This window comes from Scyliorhinus torazame, chromosome 3 (genome assembly GCF_047496885.1).
Source record: "Scyliorhinus torazame isolate Kashiwa2021f chromosome 3, sScyTor2.1, whole genome shotgun sequence".
NCBI classification, from domain to species: Eukaryota; Metazoa; Chordata; class Chondrichthyes; order Carcharhiniformes; family Scyliorhinidae; genus Scyliorhinus; species Scyliorhinus torazame.
This window is the reverse complement of record NC_092709.1, coordinates 363,351,290-363,364,505: the sequence shown is the minus strand read 5'-3', so window position 1 is coordinate 363,364,505 and position 13,216 is coordinate 363,351,290. Positions and strand designations below refer to the sequence as shown.

The window sequence follows — 13,216 nt, the reverse complement described above, 5'->3', positions numbered from 1 at the left end:
GCAGGATGATGTCCTTCTGCACAGTGACCGTCCTGTCACTCTGGGTACGGACGCGACTTTGAGACACTGGATGGTATCCGAGTGTGAAACACTTTTGGACTTGGGTTCTCGTTCTGACAGTGGGGCTTGAGTTTCTCCTTGCAGCTGATTGTAAGCATCCTATTTGCCTTAAATGAATCCGCAGTGACATTCTTGGAGTCAGCAGTGGGCTGATCTTTCCAGTGAATGTCCCGGAAATCTGAAACATCAATACTTGAATTTTAAATTATTTTCCTGGGAAGTGCTTTTAAAATGTTTTATTTCATGTGTACGTCGCTGGTAAGGTCAGAATATGTTTCCCATTTGACACCCATCTCTACTGCTCGCACCCACACCTCAACCCCACACCCACAGGTGCCTGACCTTCACTCCTGAGTTCCTGAACCCTCCCACCCCCAAGTGCCTGAATCCCATTGCCCCAAATTCTAACCAGTTGCAAACTTACCTTCCCCCTGGCGGGAAGGTGGCAGGACCTTTACACTCACCTGACTTATGGCAGCCGGTGACACAAAAAACAGACCAAGGTCTTCTTGCATCCAACTCTGAAACCTTCAACTGAAGGCTCCAGGAATTCACTGCCCTGCACTGTTCTCGCCCGGCCTGACTCGCAAGGGTAGGTGCGTGGGGGCAATCCTATGCTGCTTGCCACTCCAAGGAAGTTCAAGCCAACTAATATATTTAAGGAACACACTGAGACGTAACTAAAGAGAGCGAGGAAAAATGTAAAGAAGTGGGACCTCGAGGGTGGTCGCCTCTGGATTGCTTCCAGTGCCACGTGCTCCTGAGAATAAGGACAGGAGAATCTGGCAGGTGTGTGCGTGGTTAAAGGATTAGTGCAGGGGGCAGGGGGGCAGGTTTTACGATCATTGAGATCTTTTCTGGGGCAGAGAGGATCTGTTTAAGGGGGGCGGGTTGCACGGCAGGAGCACGGCAGGCAGGGGCACGGCAGGGAGCTGGATAGACACGATAGGCAGGAGCACGACAGGCAGGGAGCTGAATAGACACGGCAGGCAGGAGCACGGCAGGCAGGAGCACGGCAGGCAGGAGCACGGCAGGCAGGAGCACGGCAGGGAGCTGGATAGACATGGCAGGCAGGGGCACGACAGGCAGGAGCACGACAGGCATGGAGCTGAATAGACACGGCAGGCAGGAGCACGGCAGGCAGGAGCACGGCAGGCAGGAGCACGGCAGGCAGGAGCACGACAGGCAGGGGCACAGCAGGCAGGAGCACGGCAGGCAGGGAGCTGAATAGACACGGCAGGCAGGAGCACGACAGGCAGGAGCACGGCAGGCAGGAGCACGGCAGGCAGGGAGCTGAATAGACACGGCAGGCAGGAGCACGACAGGCAGGAGCACGACAGGCAGGAGCACGACAGGCAGGAGCACGGCAGGCAGGAGCACAGCAGGCAGGAGCACGGCAGGCATGAGCACGGCAGGCAGGGAGCTGAATAGACACGGCAGGCAGGAGCACGACAGGCAGGAGCACGGCAGGCAGGAGCACGGCAGGCAGGAGCACGACAGGCAGGAGCACGGCAGGCAGGAGCACGACAGGCAGGAGCACGGCAGGCAGGAGCACGACAGGCAGGAGCACGGCAGGCAGGAGCACGGCAGGGAGCTGGATAGACACGGCAGGCAGGAGCACGGCAGGGAGCTGGATAGACACGGCAGGCAGGAGCACGGCAGGCAGGGGCACGGCAGGCAGGGAGCTGAATAGACACGGCAGGCAGGGGCACGGCAGGCAGGAGCACGACAGGGAGCTTGATAGACACAACAGGCAGGAGCACGGCAGGCAGGGAGCTGGATAGACACGACAGGCAGGAGCACGGCAGGCAGGAGCACGGCAGGCAGGAGCACGGCAGGAAGTGGGGAAAAACCTGTTGGATTAAATTGCATCTATTTCAATGCAAGAGGGCTGACAGGTAAGGCTGATGAACTCAGGGCATGGAGTCAGAAATTTGGATTCTCCGGCTGTTTTGCCGAACACTATTTTGGCGTCGCCGACAGAAGAATGCAACCCCGCCTTACAAATTTGTTAGACTTCTTTGATTGAGTGACCAGGAAGGTTGATGAGGGAATGGCAGTAGACATAGTTTATTTGGACTTCAGTAAGGCCTTTGATAAAGTTCCACATGGTAGGCTGCTCTGGAAGGTTAGATCACATGGATTCCAGGGAGAGCTGGCAAATTAAATATACAATTAGATATACAATTGGCTTGATGGTCGGAAGCAGAGGGTGATGGTGGAAGGATGTCTGTCGGACTGGAGGCCTGTGACTCGTGGTGTGCCTCAGGGGTCACTGCTGTTTGTTATCTACGTCCACGATTTGGATGAGAATGTACAAGGCATGATCAGTTTGCAGAAGACACTAAAATAGGTGGTATTGCAGACAGTGAGGAAGGTTCTCATGAATTGCAGCAGGACCTTGATCAGCTGGGGAAGTGGGCCGAGAAATGGCAAATGCAGTTCAATACAGATAAGTGTGAGGTGTTGCATTTTGTAAAGGCAGGACTTTCATGGTGAACGGGAGGACCTTCGGGAGTATCGTGGAACAGAGGGACCCTGGAGTTCAGGTGCACGGTTCTCTGAAGGTGGGGTCACTGGTAGGTAGGGCAGTGAAGACAGGTTTTGGAATGCTGGCCTCCACCAGTCAGGGCATTGAGTTTAGAAGTTGGGAGGTTATGTTGCAATTGTACAGGACGTTAGTGAGGCGGCACCTGGAGCATTGTGGTCAGTTTTGGTCGCCTTGCTGCAGGAAAGATGTGATTAAACTGGAGAGAGTGCAGAAGGGATTTACAAGGATGTTGCTGGGAAAGGGACTGAGTTACAGGGAGAGATTGGACAGGCTGGGACTTTTTTCTTTGGAGTGTAGGAGACTGAGGGGTGATCTTATAGAGGTGCATAAGATCTTGAGAGGCAGGGATAGGGTGAATGCACTCGGTCTTTTTCCCAGGGCTGGGGAATTGAGAACTAGAGGGCAGAGATTTCAGTTAAGAGGGTAAAGAATTAATGGGAACTTGAGGAGCAACATTTTTCCACAGAGGGTGGTACGTGTGTGGAATGAGCTACCGGAGGAAGTGGTTGACGCAGGTCCATTGACAATATTTAAAAGGCATTTGGACAGATACATGGATAGGAAGGGTTCAAGGGGATTTGGGCCAAATGAGGCAAATGGGGTTCGCTCAGATGGGCTTTTGGGTTGGCATGGGCCAGTTTGGGCGGAAGGACCTGTCTCCGTGCCGGAGATTCTGTGACTCTATTGTAAACAGTGTGCAGGACAAAGTGATATGGAGGTTACTGTTAATTGATCTTTGAAGGTGACAGCAGACATATCATTGCAGTGTTAATGTAAGTCTACTTATGATAATAATAAAATTATTATTAAGTTGGCACAGGATGCGGACCAACTGGCTTCATAGGTAAAGGAAAACGGAGACTTGGATGACATTTGATAAAGCTCTGGTTTGGACACAACTAGAGTTCTGGTCAACACTCTGTCAAAGTAATTTTCTGTTATATATTTTAATTCAACCTCCCGGCAGCATTCATTGCCCATTGCTTTGAAAAGGAGCTGCTGGACTTCCTTCTTGAACTGCAGTCCACTCTTTCCTATACCAGAGGGCAGTTAAGAATCAATCATTTTGTTCTGGGACTGGAGTCACATGTGGGGGAAACCAGGTAAGGACAGCAGGTTTCTTTCCCAATGGGATTTTGGGAGAATCACAGATGACTACTGAGAGTAACTTTCATTCCCTTGTATTGTAATTTTTTTTAAAAAATTGAATACCCAATTCATTTTTTCCAATTAAGGGGCAATTTAGCGCGGCCAATCCACCTACCCTGCACATCTTTGGGTTGTGCGAAACCCACGCAAACACGGGGAGGATGTGCAAACTCCACTCGGACAGTGACCGAACCTGGGACCTCGGCGCCGTGAGGCAGCAGTGCTAACCACTGCGCCACCGTGCTGCCCCCTTTTATTGTAATTAGTTGAATGTATTTATTAATGATATTAAACTCCAGCAGTTACCGTGGAAGGATTTGAATCCTTGCCCACAGACCATCCCCGTGGGCCTATAGGCCACTCCTCCAGCAGTTACGTTGTCACTTAACCACCATCTTCTCCTCGGAGTGTCTTTGTGAGGATGCAGACAAGATTTACTCGAATGGTTCCAGGGATTCAGGGATTCCAGTACATGGTTAAATTGAAGAAGCTGGGGTTGTTCTCCTTGAACCAAAGTAGATTGCAGGGAGATCTGATAGATCGACAAGGCAGCACGGTAGCATAGTGGTTAGCACTGTTGCTTCACAGCTCCAGGGTCCCAGGTTCAATTCCGGCTTGGGTCACTGTCTGTGTGGAGTCTGCACATCCTCCCAGTGTGTGCGTGGGTTTCCTCCGGGTGCTCTGGTTTCCTCCCACAATCCAAAGATGGGCAGGTTAGGTGGATTGGCCATGATAAATTGCCCTTAGTGTCCAAAATTGCCCTTAGTGTTGGGTGGGGTTACTGGGTTATGGGGATAGGGTGGAGGTGTTGACCTTGGGTAGGGTGCTCTTTCCAAGAGCCGGTGCAGACTCGATGGGCCGAATGGCCTCCTTCTGCACTGTAAATTCTATGATAAATTCTATGAAAGGCGAGGACAGGTTTCCAGAAGGCAGAAATGGGAAAGTGGTTTCCACAAGCTGATCCGACACTGATTAGGAGTGTCCAATTTTCAGTTTTGGGCAAGAAATTGATGAAGAAATGTTTTACGCAATGAGTGGTAACAGCCAGGAACTCGCTGCCTGTAAGGGTGGTGGAAGCTGAGATAATTGATGATTTTAAAAGGAAATTGGATCGACACTTGAGAGAAATAAACTTGAAGAGTTGCGGGGAAAGTGTGGAGAGTGGGTCTGACTGGATTGCAGGAATCCTGCGTGGATTCAATGGGCCACATGCCCTGTGGTAGAACTTTGCGACACAAAATCATATACCTGAATATCTCGGAATGAATACATTGAATTTCAACTCAGTCCTACATTTGTCAGGAAAAATCCCCAATTAAAATATCAACACATTTCATTGTTTCCATTTGTTCTTCAGTTTCTCCCAGCAGGTGCCGTTTGTCGGCGGGTAAGCAGAGAATGTGACTTGCAGGAGACCTGCACTGGCACCTCTTCAGACTGCCCGGAAAATACCTATCTGAAAGACGGCTACACATGCAGCAAAGGAAGTTTATTCTGCGGCAATGGGATCTGCCAGTCAGCGGATGACCAGTGCAAGGATATTTGGGGTCCCAGTGAGTACAAGCTTCCAGAATGTTCCAACCTGTTACAACAGTTACACTCACACACAGTTACGCTTCATCAAATGTGTGGTTTTTTTTTCATTCTTTGTGGACATTGTTTGCAACACCAAGATTGTTGGCCATCTCTAATTGCCATCGATCGGAGTGGCTTGCTGGACCATGTCAGAGGTCAGTTCAGAGTCATTAACCAACCTTCGGGTTCACGAGAACATTTTTACGACAATCAATGATAGTTGTCATTCGTGACTGGTTTTCTATTTCAGATATATTAATCAAATTGAAATTCTACCAGTTGCGATGGTAGGATTTGAACCCACAACCCAGAGATCCAGCCTGGACCAAGATTACTGGTCCAGAGCCTCACACTAAACATGTGATTGGATGGATGCCCCTGAGTGTCACAGTCCCCACAGTCCCCTGATCCCTGGTCCTGACCTTGCTGACAGAGTCTGAAAGGGAGAGAGAGAGCTTGAAGCATTCCTACACCTGGTCTCTCTCCCTTCACCATGACCTGTGTCGAGACAGCACCCGTCTGTTATAGAGTCACAGGTTCTCCAATCTGCCAACTGCGTGTTCCTCAGCACATTCTCCGTTCCCACCACCTGCCCATCGGATTTGTGGTCAGGCCGCGCCGTCGGGAAACCCGCAGGGTGGGCGTGCCGTCGGGAAACCCGCAGGGTGGGCGTGCTGCCGGCAGGCCGGAGGATCCCACCAGCGGAGGTTCCTGCCCAGAGAGTTTTACAGTAAAACAAAGGCCAGTCAGCCCATTATGTACTCGTCAGTCAGCAACACCTGTCTACTCTCATTCCTTTTCCACCGCTTGGCCCGTCGTCTTGTGTAGTATGGAAGTTCAAGTACACATCTCAATACTTCTGAAATGTTGTGAGTTCCTGCTTCTACCTCTTTCAAGTAGTAGAACATAAGAACTAGGAGCAGGAGTCGGCCATCTGGCCCCTCGAGCCTGCTCCACCATTCAATGAGATCATGGCTGATCTTTTGTGGACTCAGCTCCACTCTCCGGCCCGAACACCATAACCCTTAATCCCTTTATTCTTCAAAAAACTATCTATCTTTATCTTAAAAACATTTAATGAAGGAGCCTCTACTGCTTCACTGGGCAAGGAATTCCAGAGATTCACAACCCTTTGGGTGACAAAGTTCGTCCTAACATAGAACATAGAACATACAGTGCAGAAGGAGGCCATTCGACCCATCGATTCTGCGCCGACCCACTTAAGCCCTCACTTCCCCGTAACCCAATAACCCCACCTATCGATTTTAGACACTAAGGGGCAATTTATCATCGCCAATCCTCGTAACCTGCAGGTCTTTGGACTGTGGGAGGAAACCGGAGCACCCGGAGGAAACGCACGCACACACGGGGAGAACGTGCAGACTCCGCACAGACAGTGACCCAGCGGGGAATCGAACCTGGAACCCTGGCGCTGTGAAGGACGGTGCTCACCATTGGATAGCACTTGGACAAGCTATGAGAGTGGTCAATGAAATGGTAAATGGAATACAATGTGGAAAAGTGTGAGGTTATGCACTTTGGAAGGAGGAATCTAGGCATAGACTATTTTCTAAATGGGGAAATACTTTGGAAATCAGAAGCACAAAGGGACTCGGGAGTCCTTATTCACGATTCTCTGAAGGTTAATGTGCAGGTTCAGTCGGCAGTTCGGAAGGCAAATGCAATGTTAGCATTCATGTCGAGAGGGCTAGAATGCAAGACCAGGGATGTACTTCTGAGGCTGTATAAGGCTCTGGTCAGACCCCGTTTGGAGTATTGTGAGCAGTTTTGGGTCCCGTATCTAAGGAAGGATGTGCTGGCCTTGGAAAGGGTCCAGAGGAGGTTCACAAGAATGATCCCTGGAATGAAGAGCTTGTTGTATGAGGAACGTTTGAGGACTCTGGGTCTGTACTCGTTGGAGTTTCGAAGGATGAGAGGGGATCTTCTTGAAATGTACAAGATACCGCGTGGCCTGGATAGAGTGGACGTGGAGAGGATGTTTCCACTTGTCGGAAAATCTAGAACCAGAGGACACCATCTCAGATGAAGGGACGATCCTTTAAAACAGAGATGAATCACAGAATCACAGAATTTACAGTGCAGAAGGAGGCCATTCGGCCCATCGAGTCTGCACCGGCTCTTGGAAAGAGCACCCTACCCAAGGTCCACACCTCCACCCTATCCCCATAACTCAGCAACCCCACCCAACACTAAGGGCAATTTTGGACACTAATGGCAATTTATCATGGCCAGTCCACTTAACCTGCACATCTTTGGACTGTGGGAGGAAACCGGAGCACCCGGAGGAAACTCACGCAGACACGGGGAGGATGTGCAGACTCCGCACAGACAGTGACCCAGCGGGGAATCGAACCTGGGACCCTGGCGCTGTGAGGCAATTGTGCTAACCACTGTGCTACCATGCTGCCCAAAGTGCTTCTGCAAATCATTAGCGGGCCTAACTCGGTGTTCTCCGCGACCTCTGCGACGCTCCTCCTCCGAAGGACCGAATTCCTGATGGCACGATTCACGTGAGCTTTTAAAAATCATGAAAGCGGTGGGTGGCCGATGAGGGAGAGAGAGGAGGTAGGACACAGAGTGGAGCGGATGTGGGCTGTCGGGCCGGACACTGGCTGGGATAGGGGGCCTGTGCCAGGGCAGGAGGAGGGGGGGGGGGGGGTGATGGGCAAATGGGCTGAGGACAGGAATTGAAGAATTTGCATTGGGTGAGCCCGTTGGAGGGTAAATCAACATCGGACATGTGGTAGTCTCTCATGTGACAGGGAAGTCACGTTCCTTAGATAAGTATGGAAAGTAGTGTCAAAAAGAAAAAGGAAGCTTTTGTGCCGTCGAGAAGGCTGGGGACAGTCAAAATCCATGGGGAGTACAATGAAACTAGTGTTATTGGCCAGGGTTTAGGGAACCCCAAAGTGTATCATGGAGTTCACCTGACCCACAACGTTTACTAGATTGTGGTATGGGGAGCACACGGCCCACTCTACAGGTGCGGCACAGCAGAAATGGAAAAGTATTTTTTAAAGCAAAACAATGTTTATTCTATGAACTCAAGTTAACCTTTTTAAAACATACAGTGAACATCTTAGCAACCATTAATTCAAATACAAACCCCAAAGAATACAACACTAAGTAATCCTTAATAACTTCTCAAACAACATCCAGAAGATAAAAGAAACACCTTTCAACAGAAGCACATTAGGCTTACATTCACTACTGAGAACATTTATAATTCTGAATTCACCAAATGATCAAGAGATAGACTTTTCATGGCAGAGAGATCAACAGTACACCTGCTCTGTCTGGCTTCAGCTCCAACACTGAAAACGAAACTAAAACACACCCTGCAGCAAACAGCCTGAAATGAAAGTAAAAAGCTGACAGACAGCCCAGCTCCACCCACTCTCTGACATCACTGATAAACAACATTTCTTAAAGGTACTCTCACCTGACAGGAGGAAGGTATCTAAGCGGGAAATTAGGAAGGCTAGGAGGGGTCATGAAATGTCCATTGCAAGTAGGATAAAGGTGAATCCTAAAGTTTCTTCTTCATGTGTAAAAAGCAAGAGGGTGGCCAGCGAAAGGATTGGGCCACTTAATGACAGTGGGGGGAATCTATGTGTTGAGCCAGAGATAATTTGGGCAGCACGGTAGCATAGTGGTTAGCGCAATTGCTTCACAGCTCCAGGGTCCCAGGTTCGATTCCCGGCTTGGGTCACTGTCTGTGCGGAGTCTGCTCATCCTCCCCGTGTGTGCGTGGGTTTCCTCCGGGTGCTCCGGTTTCCTCCCACAGTACAACGATCTGCAGGTTAGGTGGATTGGCTGTGCTAAATTGCCCTTTGTGTCCAAAAAAGGTTAAATGGGGGTTGCTGGGTTGCGAGGATAGGGTAGATACGTGGCCTTGAGTGGGTTGCTCTTTGTAAGGGCCGGTGCAGACTCAATGGGCCGAATGGCCTCCTTCTGCACTGTAAATTCTATGATTCTAATGGGCGAGGTACTAAATGAGAACTTTGCATCAGTGTTCACCAAAGAAAAGGACTTTGTGGAAGATGATTCTTGGGTAGGGTGTGTGGACAGCCTGGGTCATGTTGACATTGGGTATTTTAAAAGGCATTAAGGTAGATATGTCTCCTGGGCTGGATGGAATTTTCCCCAGAATACTGAGGGAAGTGTCATGTGAGTGTCCCTTTAAGAAAGGTTTCGTCTCTTATCATGTGACTTGTGGCCCAGTGGGCTGTGGCTGTCAGGTGAGAGGGTTTGTTTTTAGGTTTCAGTTTCAGTTTCAGTTTGACGGCTTTGGACGGCAGAAGGAGAAAGAAGTGTTTTCCCTGTTTTCATTTTAAAAGCTGTTCCAGTAAAAAGCCCATTGGGTTGTGGCTGACCGCCTTGGTAATATTAAAAATATAGTTGTTTTCCGGAAGGAGTTTGAATCTGCTGGCTGGACCTGGATGAGAATTTCAGGAAAAGGACCAGTCCCATTCAGTGAGAATTCAGTGTGCTGGGCCACGCCCTTGAAGAGGGGTTTTGCTTTATTGGATTTTGTTATTGAATTGGAACAGCTAAGGGGGATTCATTAAGTGTTGTATAGGAGATTACTGCAGCTGTGTGGTGTTTTTGTGCTTGTAATTGATAAAAATTCTTGCTGTGTTTATATATATATATATATATATATGTTCACTATATTCTTGGAATAAACCTCGTTTTGATTAAAGTGTCTGGGAAGTCTGATGAATCACACCTGCAGTGAAGGCTTTTGTGCTCATCCTGGCCAAATTTACACCTGGAGTTTCTAAGCCCTGGCCCATAACAGAAGCAAGGGAGGAATTTGCTGGGGACTTGACTGACATCTTTGTATCTTCATTGGCTACAGGTGAGCTCCCAAAGGACTGGAGAATAGCTAATGTTGTGCCGCTGTTCAAGAAAGGAAGCAGGGATTAATCCTGGAAACTATAGGCCGGCAAGCCTCATATCGGTAGTCGGTAAATTATTGGAGAGACTTCTCAGGGACAGGACTTATACCCATTTGGAAAAAAATGGACTCATTAGCGATAGACAGCATGGTTTTGTGAAGGGGAGGTCATGCCTCACTAACTTGATCGAGTTATTTGAAGCGGTGACAAAGATGATTGATGAGGGGAGGGTGGTGGATGTTGTTTACATGGACTTCAGTAAAGCCTTTGACAAGGTGTCACATGGCAGACTCGTACAAAAGGTGAAGTCACACGGGATCATAATAACAGCTTATTGTCACAAGTACGCTTCAATGAAGTTACTGTAAAAAGCCCCTAGTCGCCACATTCTGGCGCCTGTTCGGGGAGGCCGGTACAGGAATTGAACCCACGCTGCTGGTGTTGTTCTGCATTACAAGCTAGCTGTATAGCCCACTGTGCTGAGGTGATAAGATGGATACAGGACTGGCTCAGCCAGAGAGGGCAAAGGGTAGCAGTAGACGGGTGTTTTTCTGAATGGAAGGTTGTGACTAGTGTGTTCCACAGGGATCGGTGCTGGGGCCTCGGTTGTTTGTGGTGTACATAAACGATTTGGAGGAAAATGTAGCTGGTGTGATTAGTAAGTTTGTGGAAGACACTAAGGTTGGTGGAGTGGCAGATAGTGTTGAGGATTGTCAGAGGATACAACAGGACATAGATAGGTTGGAGACTTGGGCAGAGAAATGGCAAATGCAGTTTAATCAGACAAATGTGAGGTGATGCATTTTGGTAAGTCTAACATAGAGGGGAAATATACCGTAAATGGCAAAACTCTGGGGAATATAGAAAGTCAGAGAGATCTGGGCGTGCAGGTCCACAGACCTTGAAGGTGGAAACACAAGTGGACAAGGTCGTCACGAAAGCAGACGGAATGTATGCTTTTATTGGACGGGGCATCGAATATAAAAACTGGCAAGTCTTGCTGCGGTTGTATAGAACCTTGGTGTGGTGGTATGTATTAGGGGTCATGTGGGACTGTGAAGCCCTGATGCTATTGGCTGACAGATCCCGGGTCCTGGTTGGCTGTTGACTCCTGGCTCTGCCCTGAAGGCGGAGTATAAGAACCCGAGCTTCTCCCCGCCGCTTCATTCTGTTGCTGAACTGCTGGGGACAAGTCTCGCTTAATAAAGCCTCATCGACTTCATCACTACTCGTCTCTCTCGTAAGTCATTGTGCGCTACAATTTATTAAGCGAGCTTAAAGGACTATGGAGCTCCGGATCGCCCCGGAATGCCTGCGGATCAGCCCCCACGCAGCGAACTCGGCAGCAGTATTTAAACACTGGCAAGCTTGTTTTGAAGGCTACCTCCGAACGGCCCCCGGCCGGATCACAGAAGACCAGAAAATGCAGGTCCTGCATTCGAGGGTAAGCCCGGAAATTTACCCTCTCATAGAAGACGCAGAGGATTTCCCGACGGCGCTCGCAGCACTGAAGAGCATCTACGTTCGCCCCGTGAACCAGGTCTACGCACGCTACCAACTCGCAACGAGACAGCAAAGTCCCGGAGAATCGTTAGAAGAATTCTACGCCGCGCTGCTAATTTTGGGACGGGGCTGCAGCTGCCCACCGGTGAACGCAATCGAACACACGGACATGCTAATTTGCGATGTGTTTGTGGCAGGTATGAACTCTCCCCAAATCCGCCAAAGACTTTTAGAAAGAGAGTCGCTAGGACTCTCAGAGGCAGCTTCCCTAGATGTGGCCTCGCAAAACGCCCGCGCCTACGGCCCCGACCGCGCGGCAGCCCCTTGGGCTCCGTGGACCCCCGTCGCGACAAACCCCCCCCCTCCCTCACAGGCTTGCGCGGTTAAAGCGCCAGACCATCCCGGGGTGCTCGCTGCTATTTCTGCGGGCAAGCGAAACACCCCCGGCAGCGCTGCCCGGCCCGCGCAGCTATTTGCAAAAGCTGCGGCAAGAAGGGCCATTACGCGGCTGTGTGTGCCGGTCCCGGGGGGTCACCGCAATCCCCGGAGAAGAACGAGCCCAGCGCATCCCAAACGCTCCCCAACCCCCCCAGTGCCCCATGTGCGACCCGCAGGCGCCGCCATTTTGTGACCCCCCAGCCACGTGCGATTCATGGGGGCGGCCATTTTGTCCACCCCCGACCACGTGCGATCCATGGGGCGGCCATTTTGTCCACCCCCGGCCGCATGCGATTCATGGACGCCGCCATCTTGGATGACAACAAAGGACCCCAGCATCGACGGCTCCACGGGGTCCGAAGAAGACGCCGAGACACTACGACCACGACTGGCTTCGGTGACGCTGGATCAATCACGGCCCCGGACGCTCCAGACGACGACAACAACGGTGCTGATCAACGGACACGAGACATCATGCCTGATCGACTCCGGGAGCACCGAAAGTTTCATTCACCCCGACACGGTAAGACGCTGTTTTCTGACCATCCATCCAAGCACGCAAAAGATTTCCCTAGCTGCAGAATCCCACTCCGTAGAGATCAAAGGGTTCTGCATCGCGAACCTAACGGTGCAAGGGAGGGAGTTTAAGAACTACAGGCTCTACGTCCTTCCCCAACTCTGCGCGCCCACATTACTGGGATTAGATTTCCAGTGTAACCTGCAGAGCCGAACATTTCAATTCGGCGGCCCAATACCCCCACTCACTATCTGCGGCCTCGCAACCCTCAAAGTTGAACCGCCGTCCTTGTTTGCAAACCTCACCCCGGATTGCAAACCCGTCGCCACTAGGAGCAGACGGTACAGCGCCCAGGACCGGATATTTATTCGGTCTGAAGTCCAGCGGTTGCTGAAGGAAGGCACAATCCAGGCCAGCAATAGTCCCTGGAGAGCACAGGTGGTAGTAGTAAAGACCGGGGAGAAGCAAAGGATGGTCATAGACTATAGTCAGACCATC

General features: G+C 50.4%; 1 protein-coding gene across 1 annotated transcript in view; it reads left to right on the top strand.

Moving 5' to 3' along the window:
• The window catches only part of LOC140409442 (disintegrin and metalloproteinase domain-containing protein 12-like), a 995,079-nt gene that overhangs the window by 764,727 nt on the left and 217,136 nt on the right, over positions 1-13,216 (top strand). The window contains exon 12 of the mRNA XM_072497875.1: positions 5,118-5,313. Within this exon, the coding sequence (XP_072353976.1) occupies positions 5,118-5,313 (196 nt within the window). The remainder of the gene's footprint in view (positions 1-5,117; positions 5,314-13,216) is intronic.